The following is a 13911-nucleotide window of genomic DNA, read 5'->3' as shown; positions in this document are numbered from 1 at the left end:
TTAATTCCACAGAATCAAGACATGTCACATCACGCACAGGAACATACGGCAAGCAAAATATTCGCGTGCTTTTATTTTTGTGCTAGTTTCTGGTTGCGCGAAATGTGCGAAAATTTCAATACCGCGAAAATGTCCACTTTTACAGTATATGTCTGTATATATACTCCATTTGTTCGGCTATAACGAAACTTCAAAAACAACAAAAGAAAACTGCTGGTCCTGAGGAATTCTTTGTAACAGCAGTCGGCTGTATCTGTCCGCAGACAATCCATGGAGACCAATGATAAAAGATGTCACGAGTAGCTTGCCATGTGAAACCTTTATGCACCCAGGCACATAGTGTAGCTATATCTCACCATGCTTTTCATAAGCATTCAGTTTGATTCCTCCAAAGTCAATGTACAGTGGACTCCCATTATAATGAAGTCCTCTGGACCGGCAGTCTTTTTTTCGTTATATCGAAATTTCATCATAACCAAACAATTAAACAATAAAAAAACAAAAAGTCAGTAATGTTACAGCCTGAATTTTCATTTCGTTGGAACCGGGATTTCGTTATAACCATGTTTGTTATAACTGGAGTGCACTGTAATTGTATGTTAGCCAGCCTACACAATGTGCAACAGTGTGCCTCAGTCCAACTTAAAGGCCACAGTGACTCAGGAGGAATTCAAGAGATTACTGTACACGCTGGATATTCTGTGATGTTTTTATTTTTGCAAATTTCGTGAGTCATGCACTCTTTGCGAATTTATGAACACACAAAGATGTTAACTCTGATCCCAGCGTGAATGTGACGTGCATGCATACATTTCTCCGTTCAGTACTGTGCTTTACAATTGTGCATTTAACCACTCGCGAAATCGTCGAGAAGTCCCGATTTGCAAAAAATTAGACTCACTGAATATATGACGTATTGTATACAGTAGTTATCTCTGTTCATTGTCAGTTAGTTTCAATACATCTGCGCCAATCAGTTGAGAAAACATGTCTGTTGATGAACAGAGCATGCCAAGGAGAAATGTGGCTTTTCAAGGTGGTGCAGGGTATGTGCGTAGGTTGGTACACTAGGGAAAATTTCTTGGAATCATATTATGAGAGGAAGTGTATTTACTTGAAATATTTGAGTGTGTGTCAGTGTCTGTGTGTGTGTTTTGTTTATCTGCTTTTGACATGAGTAAGTGTGAGTCAAAGGGTTGAAATGTATGTACAGGTCGACCTCGATTATCCGGCCTCCTTTTATCCGGAAATCTCTATTATCCGGACGCGTTCACGCAGTGAAGGACTTTTTTTTTTTCATACAAAAATTGAGAAAAAACAGTGACTTTAACATCTTTTCATGGATCTATTTCACTAATTTCATAAGATGTGCATGATAGGTTTCTCAATATCTAATGAGGTAAAACATGTATGATTTTCACATAAAAATATACTTTAGTTTTGTGAAGAAGGGACTACAATTTTGCGCAGGCTAGCATAGATTACACCACCGTTGCGGGGTACGCTACCTGCCTAGCTGCCAGTGCACTGGGACGGCAGCTTGGAAGGCAGCTATATACATTAACATTTTGTCTCCCATATCTGGCCAATTCGCTTATCCGGATGAGCGCCAGTCCTGACATGGCCGGATAATCGAGGTCGAACTGTATGTATAAAGTCACCCTCACTCACTCATTTATGCGGCCATTCTGGAAGTCACTGCAGGTTAGGACTGAAGTCTGTTTTTAGGTGTACCATGTGTTTTTAGGTGTGACATGTACACATGTTTTCTCTGTAATGTGGTCTCACTACGTGAGGCAAATGCAGATTTAAACTCTGTAGTGGTGCCTTGACAAGCTGTCTGTAGCTTTGTTCATGGCCCTGTTGCACAGTTTGAAGGAAAGAAAAGAATGTTGAATGCACCTTGGTGAATATCAGCAGCACATCATGAAATGCTCGGCGATTTCTGTTGCCGCCGTCATTTGCAATCAATTGTGAAATTTTGTGCACCAGTACTGCAATTTATGAAACTTCCCAAACTTGTAATGGTTTGATGGCACTTCTTGGAAACTCGCTTGTTGTACCTCGTATTACCAACACCTGTTTATATTGTATAATTCCTGCCAATAGAGGCTTTGCATTCCAATGATTTGGTTGGAAATTTATCAACCAGGAGCCAGTATGTACAGAGATTCTATACATTCAAAAGGTTACATGTATGTGACATAAAATCATGTTGTGAAAACTCATTGGAAGTATATAATTGCTTATTTCTTTCATTTATTCGATTTGTGGAAGTGTGTCAACCCTCTTGTTGATAATACGACACAGGAATGTCTGCCATTATAACTGTCTTGTCTCACATGTGAGACAGAAAAGAAAGATGTACAGGGCCCCGTTTCATAAAACATGTTATTAATAACAAGTTACAATAGTTGTTGTAAGCTACTGAAATCCTTGCATCTGATTGGCTGAGAGCAAATTTGTCATAGAAATGTGGCAGTTGTTACGTACTGATAACAACTTTTACGAAACGGGACCCAGAAGTTCGTATTGCCAGGATTAGGACTTTCAATGCCAGTGCAGTGGTTTTTCTTTTCCTGCCTGAAATGTCGTGTGGCAGTAAGGGCTTTCATTCATTTGTAAGAAAAATACTGACACACGGTTGCATTTGTACAATATTTAACTGGCCACAGTGCTCAGGAGTACTAGGCATGCTTTTTTGTTTTGTTTTTTAAGATGCTGCAATCTTCAATGTTTCAACCCTTGTCAAGAGCAAAATGATGTGTATATTCTGGGATGACGGATAGATATTGAAGTGTATGTAAATGAATTGGAGAGAACAGCAAAGGCTACAAAAATGTGAGCCTATTTGAGTACTGGGAGGGCTACCAAGGACAGGGGCGGATCCAGGAAATCTGTAAAAGGGAGGGGCCTTTACAAAATTAGAGGGGGTGCACCCACCCCACCCCCCATTTTTGATCTTTCTATTTCTTTTAACACACACACACAAAAAAGGGGGGGGGGGAGCACGCCCAGTGCACCCCTGCCTGGATCTGCCACTGCAAGGAGGTTTAAGAGAGTGAGTCTTATAGAGCGAGTCTTGTACATGTAGGTCTTTATATTTCATTTGAACCTATGTTTGATGCTGCCATGATTTCCAGGAGGGTATAGTTTTGATCACTTTCACAACAAACAGCTCTGATTTATTCTTTTGCACATACAGTTGAACCTCTCGTATCCGGACAAGTCGGGACCGGGGCTCATCCGGATAAGGGATTTGGCCGGATACGGGAGACTCAATGCTTTTTCACGTACATATACATACACATGTACTGATGTAGCGAATTGTAGTACCACATGTAGTAATGTGTATACTGCAACCTTTCGTTGTTACATTTGGGGATGTTTGGAGATGTTAAAATGTCTGAAGGTAAGCAATTTGGAAGGAAATTTGATGTAATGTATGTTAATCATGTTCGAAGTAATATGTAATTCATGTGTGTTTGTGTAGGAGTTCTCAAGGAGTTAGGAATCCCCCTTTCCTCCCGTAATTATTAAAACAAAAATCACGGCGAGATTGCGTCCGTATAATAGAGGGATCCGGATAAAGGGAGGCCGGATAAGAGAGGTTCAACTGTACTTAGTTCTGGACGAAATCGACTATTGTTTTATGGTACAGTGTATCATTAAAGCAGAATGTACTCAACATTGTGTCAGATTTCAAAAAGCATCTTCAGATTGGTCAGAAAGATGGAGGCATTCAAAACCCGGTCATCAAAGGCACAAATGCACCTGTGGAATTCTTTTATTCATCCTGAGAAAACAGACCGTTATTGACTTTCATAGCCAGTTGAAAGTCAAGGTCTGGAACCTCCTTAATGCTACCCTCTGGGGTACTCCCTTTCACAAGATATGTTATAAAAGTATGAGTTTGAGGGATCTGTCTCCACATGTATGTAGGGTTCAAAATAAGCAAATTACAGTATTATCTATGGTGGCTTAGGAAGCTATATAAACTAAGATTCAGACTGCCTTAAAAGAATAAAATAACATTGAAAGAAATCTTTTTTTTTTTCATGAACTTAAAAAGACATGAATTTGGAACACCGGAGGCCTGATGTGAAAACTAATATTACAGGCTTTTCTTGTGAGGCACAAAATATGATACATTTGTTGTTGTTGTTGTTGTTCTCTCTCTCTCACCCTGTGGTAACACACTCAAGTGCAGACAAATTTGCAATTTCTTGCTGATCTAGCATACTAGTATTTGAATATTTATGTCAAGAATTTCCTTCAATGTATTTTTATTCCTTAAATGTCTGTTTATATTTTGTATTTTTTTCTTTGCCTTCTGTAATATCTTATCACTCTTCATTGAATTACACATATTGTGTCTCTTCTTCAAAATGCTTTACCACTCATTGATATTATACAAGTTTAGGCCAGGGTTTGAGATGGTAGAATAATCAGTGGTGTAAATCCTGACAGTGTGACATGGAGTAAGGAATAAGGAATGTATCTTCTACGTTTTGCATTCCATGAATAGGGTTTGTATTTTGTCAAAATACCCTTTTATACATTGTTTCATATGAACTCAAAAGAAATGATAGCAATGCAATGGTATACGAAAGGTGTGAATTTTGTTGTTGTTGTTGTATTAACTGCCAAACAATGAATAGAGTATTGAGATGTATGAGCTATGCGGAAATGTTATGTACACCTTGCTTTGTACCGTTAGATAATCAGTTTGTAAATGTTATCATGAAATTAGAATGAAAGAATATGCTTTAAACAGCACCTTTTTTTTCAGAACAGGTAACAAACAGAAATTTTCTGTTGCTATATAGAATGTATTTTATATTACAGGGAAAGGAATCATGGCTCTGAAATTCAAACATTTCTCCATGTTTTTAGATAAATGTTCTGTTCAATTTAAGAGGGTTCACTTGGTATTTCAAGTTTGGAAACACAGTGAATAAGGAAAGACATCTTGTCATTTGACTTGATAAATCAAAGTGCGTAGTACGCACTGTCAGATGGTGGGTAAAGCCAGCATTAGGCCAGTTTTATTGGCTAAGATACAGATCACATATCGACCCATTTTCTCAAAGCTGCCTTTTCAGCATTCATCACACTATAGCTGCTCCAGTTTGTATTATGTGCCACACTGACCAATGTATTCGAACACAAACAGAGAGTATGGGTAGTTTTTAAACTACTGTGGTGTTAAAAGCTCACAGATTGATGTATTTACAAGTACTGTATGTATCGATGTATGTACAATGTATCTGCAGAAAATTAATTGATATACATGTACACATAGACGGTTTTATTAAAAGATTGAAAATTGTTTTACCAGGATTCTATATCATGGAATGTACTAAACATGATGGGTGAAAGGCTGAAATAAAGATACATGTATGAAACATAACACTCTATTACATGTATATGAAAAGGTCTTTTTATTCAGTGTGATGTTAAGGCATTGTAAGTACTGGGATTGAAAATACATCTATTACTGTTGTATAAGCTGTTATTTTCACATACAGATATTTTTACGAATGAGGTCACAGACTTTTATATGAGATGTTGTTTTCAAGAAGTGACGCCTTGCTGGTGCATGGCGACACTTTTGCATGTTATTAAATTCGTTGTTCAACTGTGATTTATGAAATCACAAAAATTAAACCCTTTAAAATAACAGCTTATATAGTACACGTCTTGAAAATGAAAACTCTTACTGCTGAAGAGGTGGCAGAAAACAAACAAAATAAAACATACAAAACAACAACATAAACTTAGTAGCAGTCACTCACCCTTGTACATGTAACATTTGTATATTGCAATGTGACAAAGAGACATACTCCTTTTGACTTGAAACGAGCAAATCCTGCAAGATGGAGAACTGCTATTTCAAATTTAAATGGATAATCGCGATAAAATCAATTGCTAAACAGGTACTGGTTAATTTTAGCATTCATATGACATTATATTACAATATACACTGTATTCATGAGAATGTATAAATTGGACCCCGATCCTTCCCCCCCCCCCCCCCCCAAAAAAAAAAAAATATTGATAATTTCTTCACTTCAGGAACTTAAATCCAATATGGAATTTGCCATGAGCCTATTTCACACATATTCATGTTGGTCATGATAAATGCTGTACATTAGTGTAGTAGAGTTTTCCTTGAAGTCAAACATGAAACTACAAATTCATGGAGTGTTAAACTTCATTAAGTTTCACGTTATCACTATAAGAAGTAATAACCACAAATGCAAAAAAAAAATAAATAATAATAATAATAACATAAAATGAATAATAAATAAATAAAATGAAATGAAATATCGAGGTCACATGTCTCCCTCAACTGACCCTAACAAATACCTTCACTTAATTCAAAAATGTAAAAGAAAAAAAAAAATCCAAACTCGCGTCAAATCTTTTGTGTTTCAATAAACTTGCAATGATGAATTGTACTTGCATTAACACTTATCAATCAAGACTTTGATAGTTCTGCACACAAACAAAAGTGCAAATTGTGAGTTGATGACGTCATCCCTTAGCCTCTGAATAAATATGTGAATGATACACTACAATAGTGAGAACATTTGAATTATTGAAGATTTCATGAAAATGTGCAAAAAAAGTGTCAAATATTGATGAGTTTTTCAAATTATGTTCGTTTGTTGTTTTTATTGTTGTTGGTAAAAATACACAGACCGGGGATGCGAGAGAGTGCCGTTGGAAGGCGAAACGATCGTCACCTTCTTCATTACGAAGATCGAGGATGAAAAGCTTGTACTTGTCAGTCAAATTCAAGATATTTACTCGCAAGTTTCCCCAGCCAGCTAGCAAGCAAGGATCCGTAACATGTAGTGATATTTACTACGGAAGTTGGAACCAACTATGTAGGAACAACGTCCGAATCAAAAGACAAACTGTTTCAACCCTTTTCGAAATACCTTACACAAATCGGTTTTAAAAACATTCTGAAGTTCAGAACCGTCGGCAAATGCGTTCCTGCAATGGCGCCATCTTGAATTCTGGGTCCGTTTCCCTTTCAAAGTCAAGTTGAAAAGAACGTCTGCTGGATATCATGTGAACTGAACGGAATATCACTGCCGATTTGTGGATAATTGATAGATGTAGATAGATAGATAGACAGACTGATAGATAGATAGATAGATAGATAGATAGATAGATAGATATGTAGATAGATAGATAGATAGATAGATAGATAGATAGATAGATAGATATATACAGTAGATAGATAGATTAATAGATATACATGTATAGATATATAGATAGATTAATAGATAGAGAGATAGATAGATAGATAGATAGATAGATAGATAGATAGATAGATTACTAGATAGATAGATAGATATATTAACGTGGCGTTGAATTGCACTTTTTAACAACTGGCCTTGTAAAAACTAAGCAAATGTCACAATCAGAGCTACGTCCCGCTACCTATAATGTCCAGTTCACGCTGAGGAGAACGGCTTAACAGTCCCCTCGGTAACGTTAACACCAACTACGAATACATGTAATGAATAACCCATACATGATTACATCAAAAAGTTTTTATAATCTCTCTGGATCACATGCACATATATCCCGATACTAATGGCAGGAAATTTCTCACTTATTCATACAATATCTCATTTCAAAATAGCATTCAATGAGAGAATTAAAAAAAAAATATCGATTTTCTCATATTTACATTTTATATAAATACACATATATATATAATATAACATACACCACACCACCTGCTATTGTGTGTGTGTCTGTGTCGCAATGCACTTCTGGAGAGAAGTAATCTTTATTTGCTATTTAATTAGATTTACAGTGATTTACTCGCAGGTAGGATAGATTACAAGAGTCACAATATAGCGTGACGATACATATCGCGGGATTCAGCTAAAGGATGTGGCTGCAAGCTTTTGATTTGAACTATATCAGGGAGCTTAGATTTTCGCGAGGGGGACGTTCAGAGGGGAAAATAAAAACCTGTTCTGAGCATGCGCAGAATCGCATATCAAAGTCAATCTATGTATAGCTCGCGTCGTCTGAGTTTTTACTACGCGTTCTGTGCTATTTTTACGTCCGCTCATAGGCCACGACGTACAGAGCTACTTCATGCATCTATCATATGGCGGGGGGGGGGGGGCATTTTATTTTTCACAGGTTGCGTCTCGGCGTAATAAAAAAAATCTAAACTTTAATCTAAAGCTACGCATGCAGGGAAGAGGAGAACGTCCAGCTCAAGCGTCGTCTCAAACGTCCGCGCCGCAAATCTAAAGCTCCCTATTATGAGACAACTTGAGAATCCAAATAAGCATGTGATACACAAAGACAAAGTAATACAAAAGGCAAAATAAAGCACATGGCCTCGAGATAAATAAAGCCTCCTCAGGATTAAAATTATCCACTCTGAGATATTGCAAACGTCCTATATGCCTTGTTGAATTAAGACACTGGATCTACTAACGTCTTAAAAGATAAAACGTTCTGCGTGTCTCAGGAGGGATGCTTCGAGCGGTTCTCCAACAACTTCTCCATACACTGCATAGCGATTGGATCGTAGGACATGTGGAACTTATTGGCGAACAAGTATGGTTGCGAGGCGAGGTGGTGAACATATCCAGCCCCGAAAATACAGATATTTCTCACGTATTTTCCGACGCACTCCGGAAACTTTGGCGTGCCTTTCCACTTGACGAAACGGACGATGCTCTCCCACGACGATCCTACAACACCACCGGGAACGCCCGGAATCCGATGGAGGGTTACCCAGTAGTGCTCGTCCGGACTAAAGGCATCCTCGCTGTATTGTAGCAGCTCGATCGCCGTTTTGTTGTGAATGACGTACTGGACAAATCCCCTGGTGGCGGCGTAGTAGGCGTTGCCGAAGTAGAAGGTGAAGTTTTGTGGTGGCGGTGGCTTTTCCACGTCCGGAAGCTTCACCATCATGTCCCGTCGAAACTCGTGATGGACACGTGTCCGGTGGTCGAACCATTTTGGGGCGATAATACCGGGTATGTCGTTTCGCCCTCGGAGTTCTTTCAACTTGCGGACAATTTCGAGGTTTGTCTTCAGCGGAAAGTCTTGCCCGCAGAGATTAATGACGTACTTCCACGATTCTTTTCGCTCTAGAAGGTCTGCCATGCAGTTGATGTCGGCTTGAAGACGAGTGGAGTGCGCGTAGTTCACTCCGACGGGATTGGAAACTATGAAAACGTTGGGGAAACAAGCTGCCAAGGAGCGGACGGCGTTCTGAAATGGGAGTGGTGATTTCTTGTCCGGGTGGATGCAGTATATGTTCTGGGGTTGATACACTGCACGGAGAAGGCGCTCTGTCTGCGACAAGTCTGTGTGCGTAACGATTATGTATGCGATGGGAAAATCGGCTTCTTCTGGACTCAAGGGTGACGCTGGGAACTTTCGCGCACTCCGGTAGAGGTCACAGTCCCTGGTCCACTCTTTCACCGCTTGGTTGTCTGGGATATGGTATGGAGATGTCTTCAGGCGCACAGCCGCTGATTGTATGGCCCGATGATCTCCTTTTATGATCCCCTCACAGTTGACATCAAAATGCTTATGGTACGTCATGGGTGCAATTATTGACAGTTTTGTCTCATTGCCTGTCACGCTACCACTCGAATTCACCTGACGCTGAACCATGTGTCCATTAGCTCGCAAAGTACCGTTCCCTGTCAGCGAGTCGTTCGCCACAGAAGATGTTCTTGTGAGAAGGGTGGGACTTATGTTGACCCCTCTCTGGGGATATAGCCACTGACTCGTTCCTACCTGCGGTGACCTGGATGAGAACAGCGCGTAAAGTGCAGCGCCACAGACAGCGAGGAGAAAGCCATTCTTGCGACTGCAGCTCCTTTTGAAGGCGGGAGACCTCCAGCACAAGAACCTTTTTGAACACACCCGCGACATGATTGGAGTGTGATCTCAAGCACGTGTACTTCAGCTTCTGTGCTCATCTGACGTCATCTTGTCGGTTTCTTGAACCAACCACGCCACGACAACTACAACAATGACCCGTCTGTAAAAGAAATTGAAGTAAATAAATTTATTAACGATTAATATATTTCTGTAGTGAGAATTTCTGAATACCCCTAGAAAACTACCCAGCGACCATAAAGCCTGCCGGAGACTTGCACAACAGAGAGAAAAAAACCCTACAATTCCTGCAATTTAGATTCCAGATCACTGAGTTGTACCACATAGGGATAGGTGAATTAAATACACTAGTATGAGGGTTCATGGAGAATATGCTAATTTAGATACATTGGTAATCTGGCCATGAAGAAATAACCATCAAATGATAATTTGCCACTGCAATATATCTCAAATTCACATCAATACAAACACAGTAAATTCATGAAAATACAATGGATGTTCTCCTCGTCAGTGATTGTGGAAGCTTCTCTGTTGTCAAGTTTGAACATATCTTTTCATTTTTGAAGCGCCATGAGCACTGAAAGGTGGACCTGTGCGCTATACGGTAGCAACTATTATTATTATTATCATTATTATTATTATTATTATTATTATTATTATTATTATTATTATTATTATTATTATCATTATCATTATTATTATTATTATTAATGTTATTATTACTACTACTAACTACATACTAACTACTATTATTACATACAATATTTACGCACTGGGAAATGAAACTGCGCTCGTGGATCAACCTCCTTTGATCAAAATGGTCATCATCAGACTTTAAATTCTAGCTTACCGTTAGGAAAACATGTTATAAATATGACTGAAGTAGATGTGTGTAGTTTTGCAAAGCGTTCCTATGTATTTTGTCAATAAAGTTTGTCAATAAGCAACAATGCAATTTAAAGGCGGAAAAGTGAAATGTTTTACCAATCGTATTAGTATACTGATATTTTATAACATTAACTGAGGAATGTCGATAGAACGTACTGACACAGACCCCCACGGAAAGAGAGAGAGAGAGGGAGAGATCACCTTAGCAATCTAAAGTCTATTTCTTTTTTACAAGAATTTATAAAATAAATTCCGCATTAAAATTCTAAAAGGGGTGACATCTTTAATGAATTAGACTGGTATCCTCGATACTCTACAACATCGTCGCCTCCTTCATCAGTGCGAAATGTTCTACAAGATTCATTATGGTTTTGTCAACATCGCCGGGGCAAAGGAGATCAGCATAGCTGAGAACAGCACAAGAAACCAAAACTTGGCATACCATGTATTGTACTACATAGTCGACTGCCATCTTTACAGTTTTTACCCCCGAACCATAATACATGTAATTCAGAACACTCTCCCTGCCAGACGGCATAATTATAGGTCTAAAGCCCTACCTGTCGTTAGACAGATGACGCTGCCCCCTAATGTACCCTCAAGATGCTGTAATGTGAGGCACACCTGCACGAAGCACCTGTGCGTTTATCAATACAGGTGCATGCACCTGTATTGATAAACGCACAGGAACTCCCATTCATAGCTACCAGCTACATCACTCTGCACGTCAACAAAACTCTCTCCATCCAGGACAGCGTCCTCGCTTTGGGGAGAGTACTCATTCAATGTTCATGGAGGGAAGTACAGATCCCTGATTGCATAATATTGTTCATATCACAGGCCCGGTGTTAACTGGACACTGAAAGAATATACACTCCTTTGGTCCTAGGTGTCTAGTACCTTAAAGGCTCTTATGACGTCTCCGGTGGTTGCCTGCCTGTCTGCAAGCTTCAACGTTGCCACGGGATCATAATGCATCCCATCTAGTTGGATGGCGCCCGTTACAGTATTACTATTACGAAGATAGCAAACTTTCGCACTTGCACAGGTGTATTCAGTGGTACGAAATTGGCCTAATACCGGTAGCAACCAAAGTGACACTGTACGAATGCGGACAGAAAATCAATGACCCGAAGAGCCACAAGCCTGTCCAGTAGCCCCTTGACAATGTCACTTATCAACCTTGTGGTCAAACTCTTTTTACTAGCAGAAATATTCTCACCTGCATGTAGAATTCGTTTAGCACACGACATCAAGCGAGAAAGACCTGAAGTGCAAGATCACATTGTCAAAGTTGGATGTACTCTCACACCTGTGGCGCCTCCTTTCCCGCAATAGGTATACAGTGTACTTGTATGCTAACTGTATGCACAGCATGTGTGTATAGATAAAACGATGAAGACACTTGTTACTCCTTCACACACAACGTCCGTCTGCTCTATTGTGCACCTATATTGTGTAACGCTCACTGCACCGGGGCAAGTCTTCCACGGCATTGTTGAGATCAAAAGACATGGTCAAATGGAGGAGGCTATTATTAGCTATAGATGCTGAGAGGAAAGGACTGGAAGGCGTGGGGGGGGGGGGGGGGGGTGTAGAGGAGTGATGGGGGGGGGGGGGGAATGCGTGGTAATGGTGTACTAGTACAATAATAGTGTGCGTCTCTAGATATCGCGGGTGTGTGTGTGACGTGTGATAAGTACAAGTATAAGCTTAATATAGAATGCAATGATTGTTTAATACTTTGATTACAGACGTACGGTAGTTTCCATTTGCTACTTTGTTTAAAGAGCAGTACTTCTCCGCCCCCCTTCCTCTATCTCGATATGTCTTTCTCTCTAGTGGCTTTGTATTGTCATATGCACTCCCGTTAGCGGGATGATTTCCATGATTTATCATCATGCTTTTTGAAGGCTGTACGTGTGGACAGAAGCAGTAAACCAGTTTGTCATATACAGAATTTAATAGTATTGTGTGTGACATGTGTGTGTGTTGTGTGTGTGTGTGTATCATAGTGTGTGTGGGGGGTGGGAGGATGGGGGAGAAACACGGGATGGTGAACGGGAGGTGCAGGAGCTTGATACTTATATAGTTGGAGTACAGGGAGAGGTACAGCTCTAATGACAGTTCTGATAATTTGACTTGTATCTTCACTCTATACCACCAAAATGTGATATCTCTCTGGAGCATATATATCTGTTACACCTGGAGAATGAATTGTGGTAGTTTTTTAACCTTATCTCGAATCATCTGCCTCATCTTGCCATATCCTTCAATCTTCCTGAACTGGGTGTCACTGGAGTTACTCCACTTCTAGTCCCACGAACTGGATATCTTGCTGGGCATTTCTAAGTTGAACAGTACCAGTACCATTTCAGTGCATGTACCGTATGCATACTCACCTTATTCGCTCAACCATGCCTTGAAGATCTTTGTATCTAACAGACTTCGAATACTGTGCATACCAGAGTACTTACCTGAATAGCAGTGTCTTTCAATGCATCTTTGATGAGGTGAGTGTCACTGAAAACATCTAGGCCAAATGGCGGTCACAAGAACAACAAAGAACCTTGTGAAAGAACTCTTGACAGATGACGAAGTCTGGTCCACAATCAAGGAGGCAGTGACCGAGATAATCTCAAAGAAACTATGTGAACTTAGTGATCGTCTGGAAAAGCAGGAGGGACTCATCATGGACCTGCAAACAAAAGTGGTGGAATCTGAGCAAGAAATTGCAACATTAAAGTCAAAGGAAGTGCAAAACAAAGATGCCATCTCAAATCTACACTCACAGTTGAATAACCTGGAGCAGTATTCTCGCCGGAATTGTCTCCGTATACATGGTGTCCCAGAAAATGCACAGGAGAGGACAGACGACGTTGTTCTTCGCATCGCCAATAACAACCTGGGAATTGGCCTTCAACAAGGAGATATTGATCGATGTCATCGCATCAGTCGCCGTCACCCACCACCTGCTGGTACTACACCCAAACCGCGTGCGATCATTGTAAAACTGGCATCGTATCGTCATCGTCAGGCCCTGCTGAGAAACAGAAAAAAGCTAAAGGAACAAAAAAGCGGAATCAGCATATATGAGGATCTTACTGACACAAA

General features: G+C 39.8%; 1 protein-coding gene across 1 annotated transcript; it reads right to left on the bottom strand.

The window, feature by feature from the left end:
• Window positions 1–8449: 8449 nt before the first annotated feature.
• On the bottom strand, window positions 8450–9942 carry LOC140232235 (N-acetyllactosaminide beta-1,6-N-acetylglucosaminyl-transferase-like). Its single transcript, XM_072312369.1, has one exon. It carries the CDS (start codon window positions 9940–9942, stop codon window positions 8515–8517), a length of 1428 nt encoding a protein of 475 aa, XP_072168470.1. The 3' UTR covers window positions 8450–8514.
• Window positions 9943–13911: the final 3969 nt, after the last annotated feature.

The sequence above is a fragment of the Diadema setosum genome, chromosome 8, assembly GCF_964275005.1.
Source record: "Diadema setosum chromosome 8, eeDiaSeto1, whole genome shotgun sequence".
NCBI classification, from domain to species: domain Eukaryota; kingdom Metazoa; phylum Echinodermata; class Echinoidea; order Diadematoida; family Diadematidae; genus Diadema; species Diadema setosum.
This window is presented reverse-complemented; position numbering and strand designations above follow the sequence as displayed.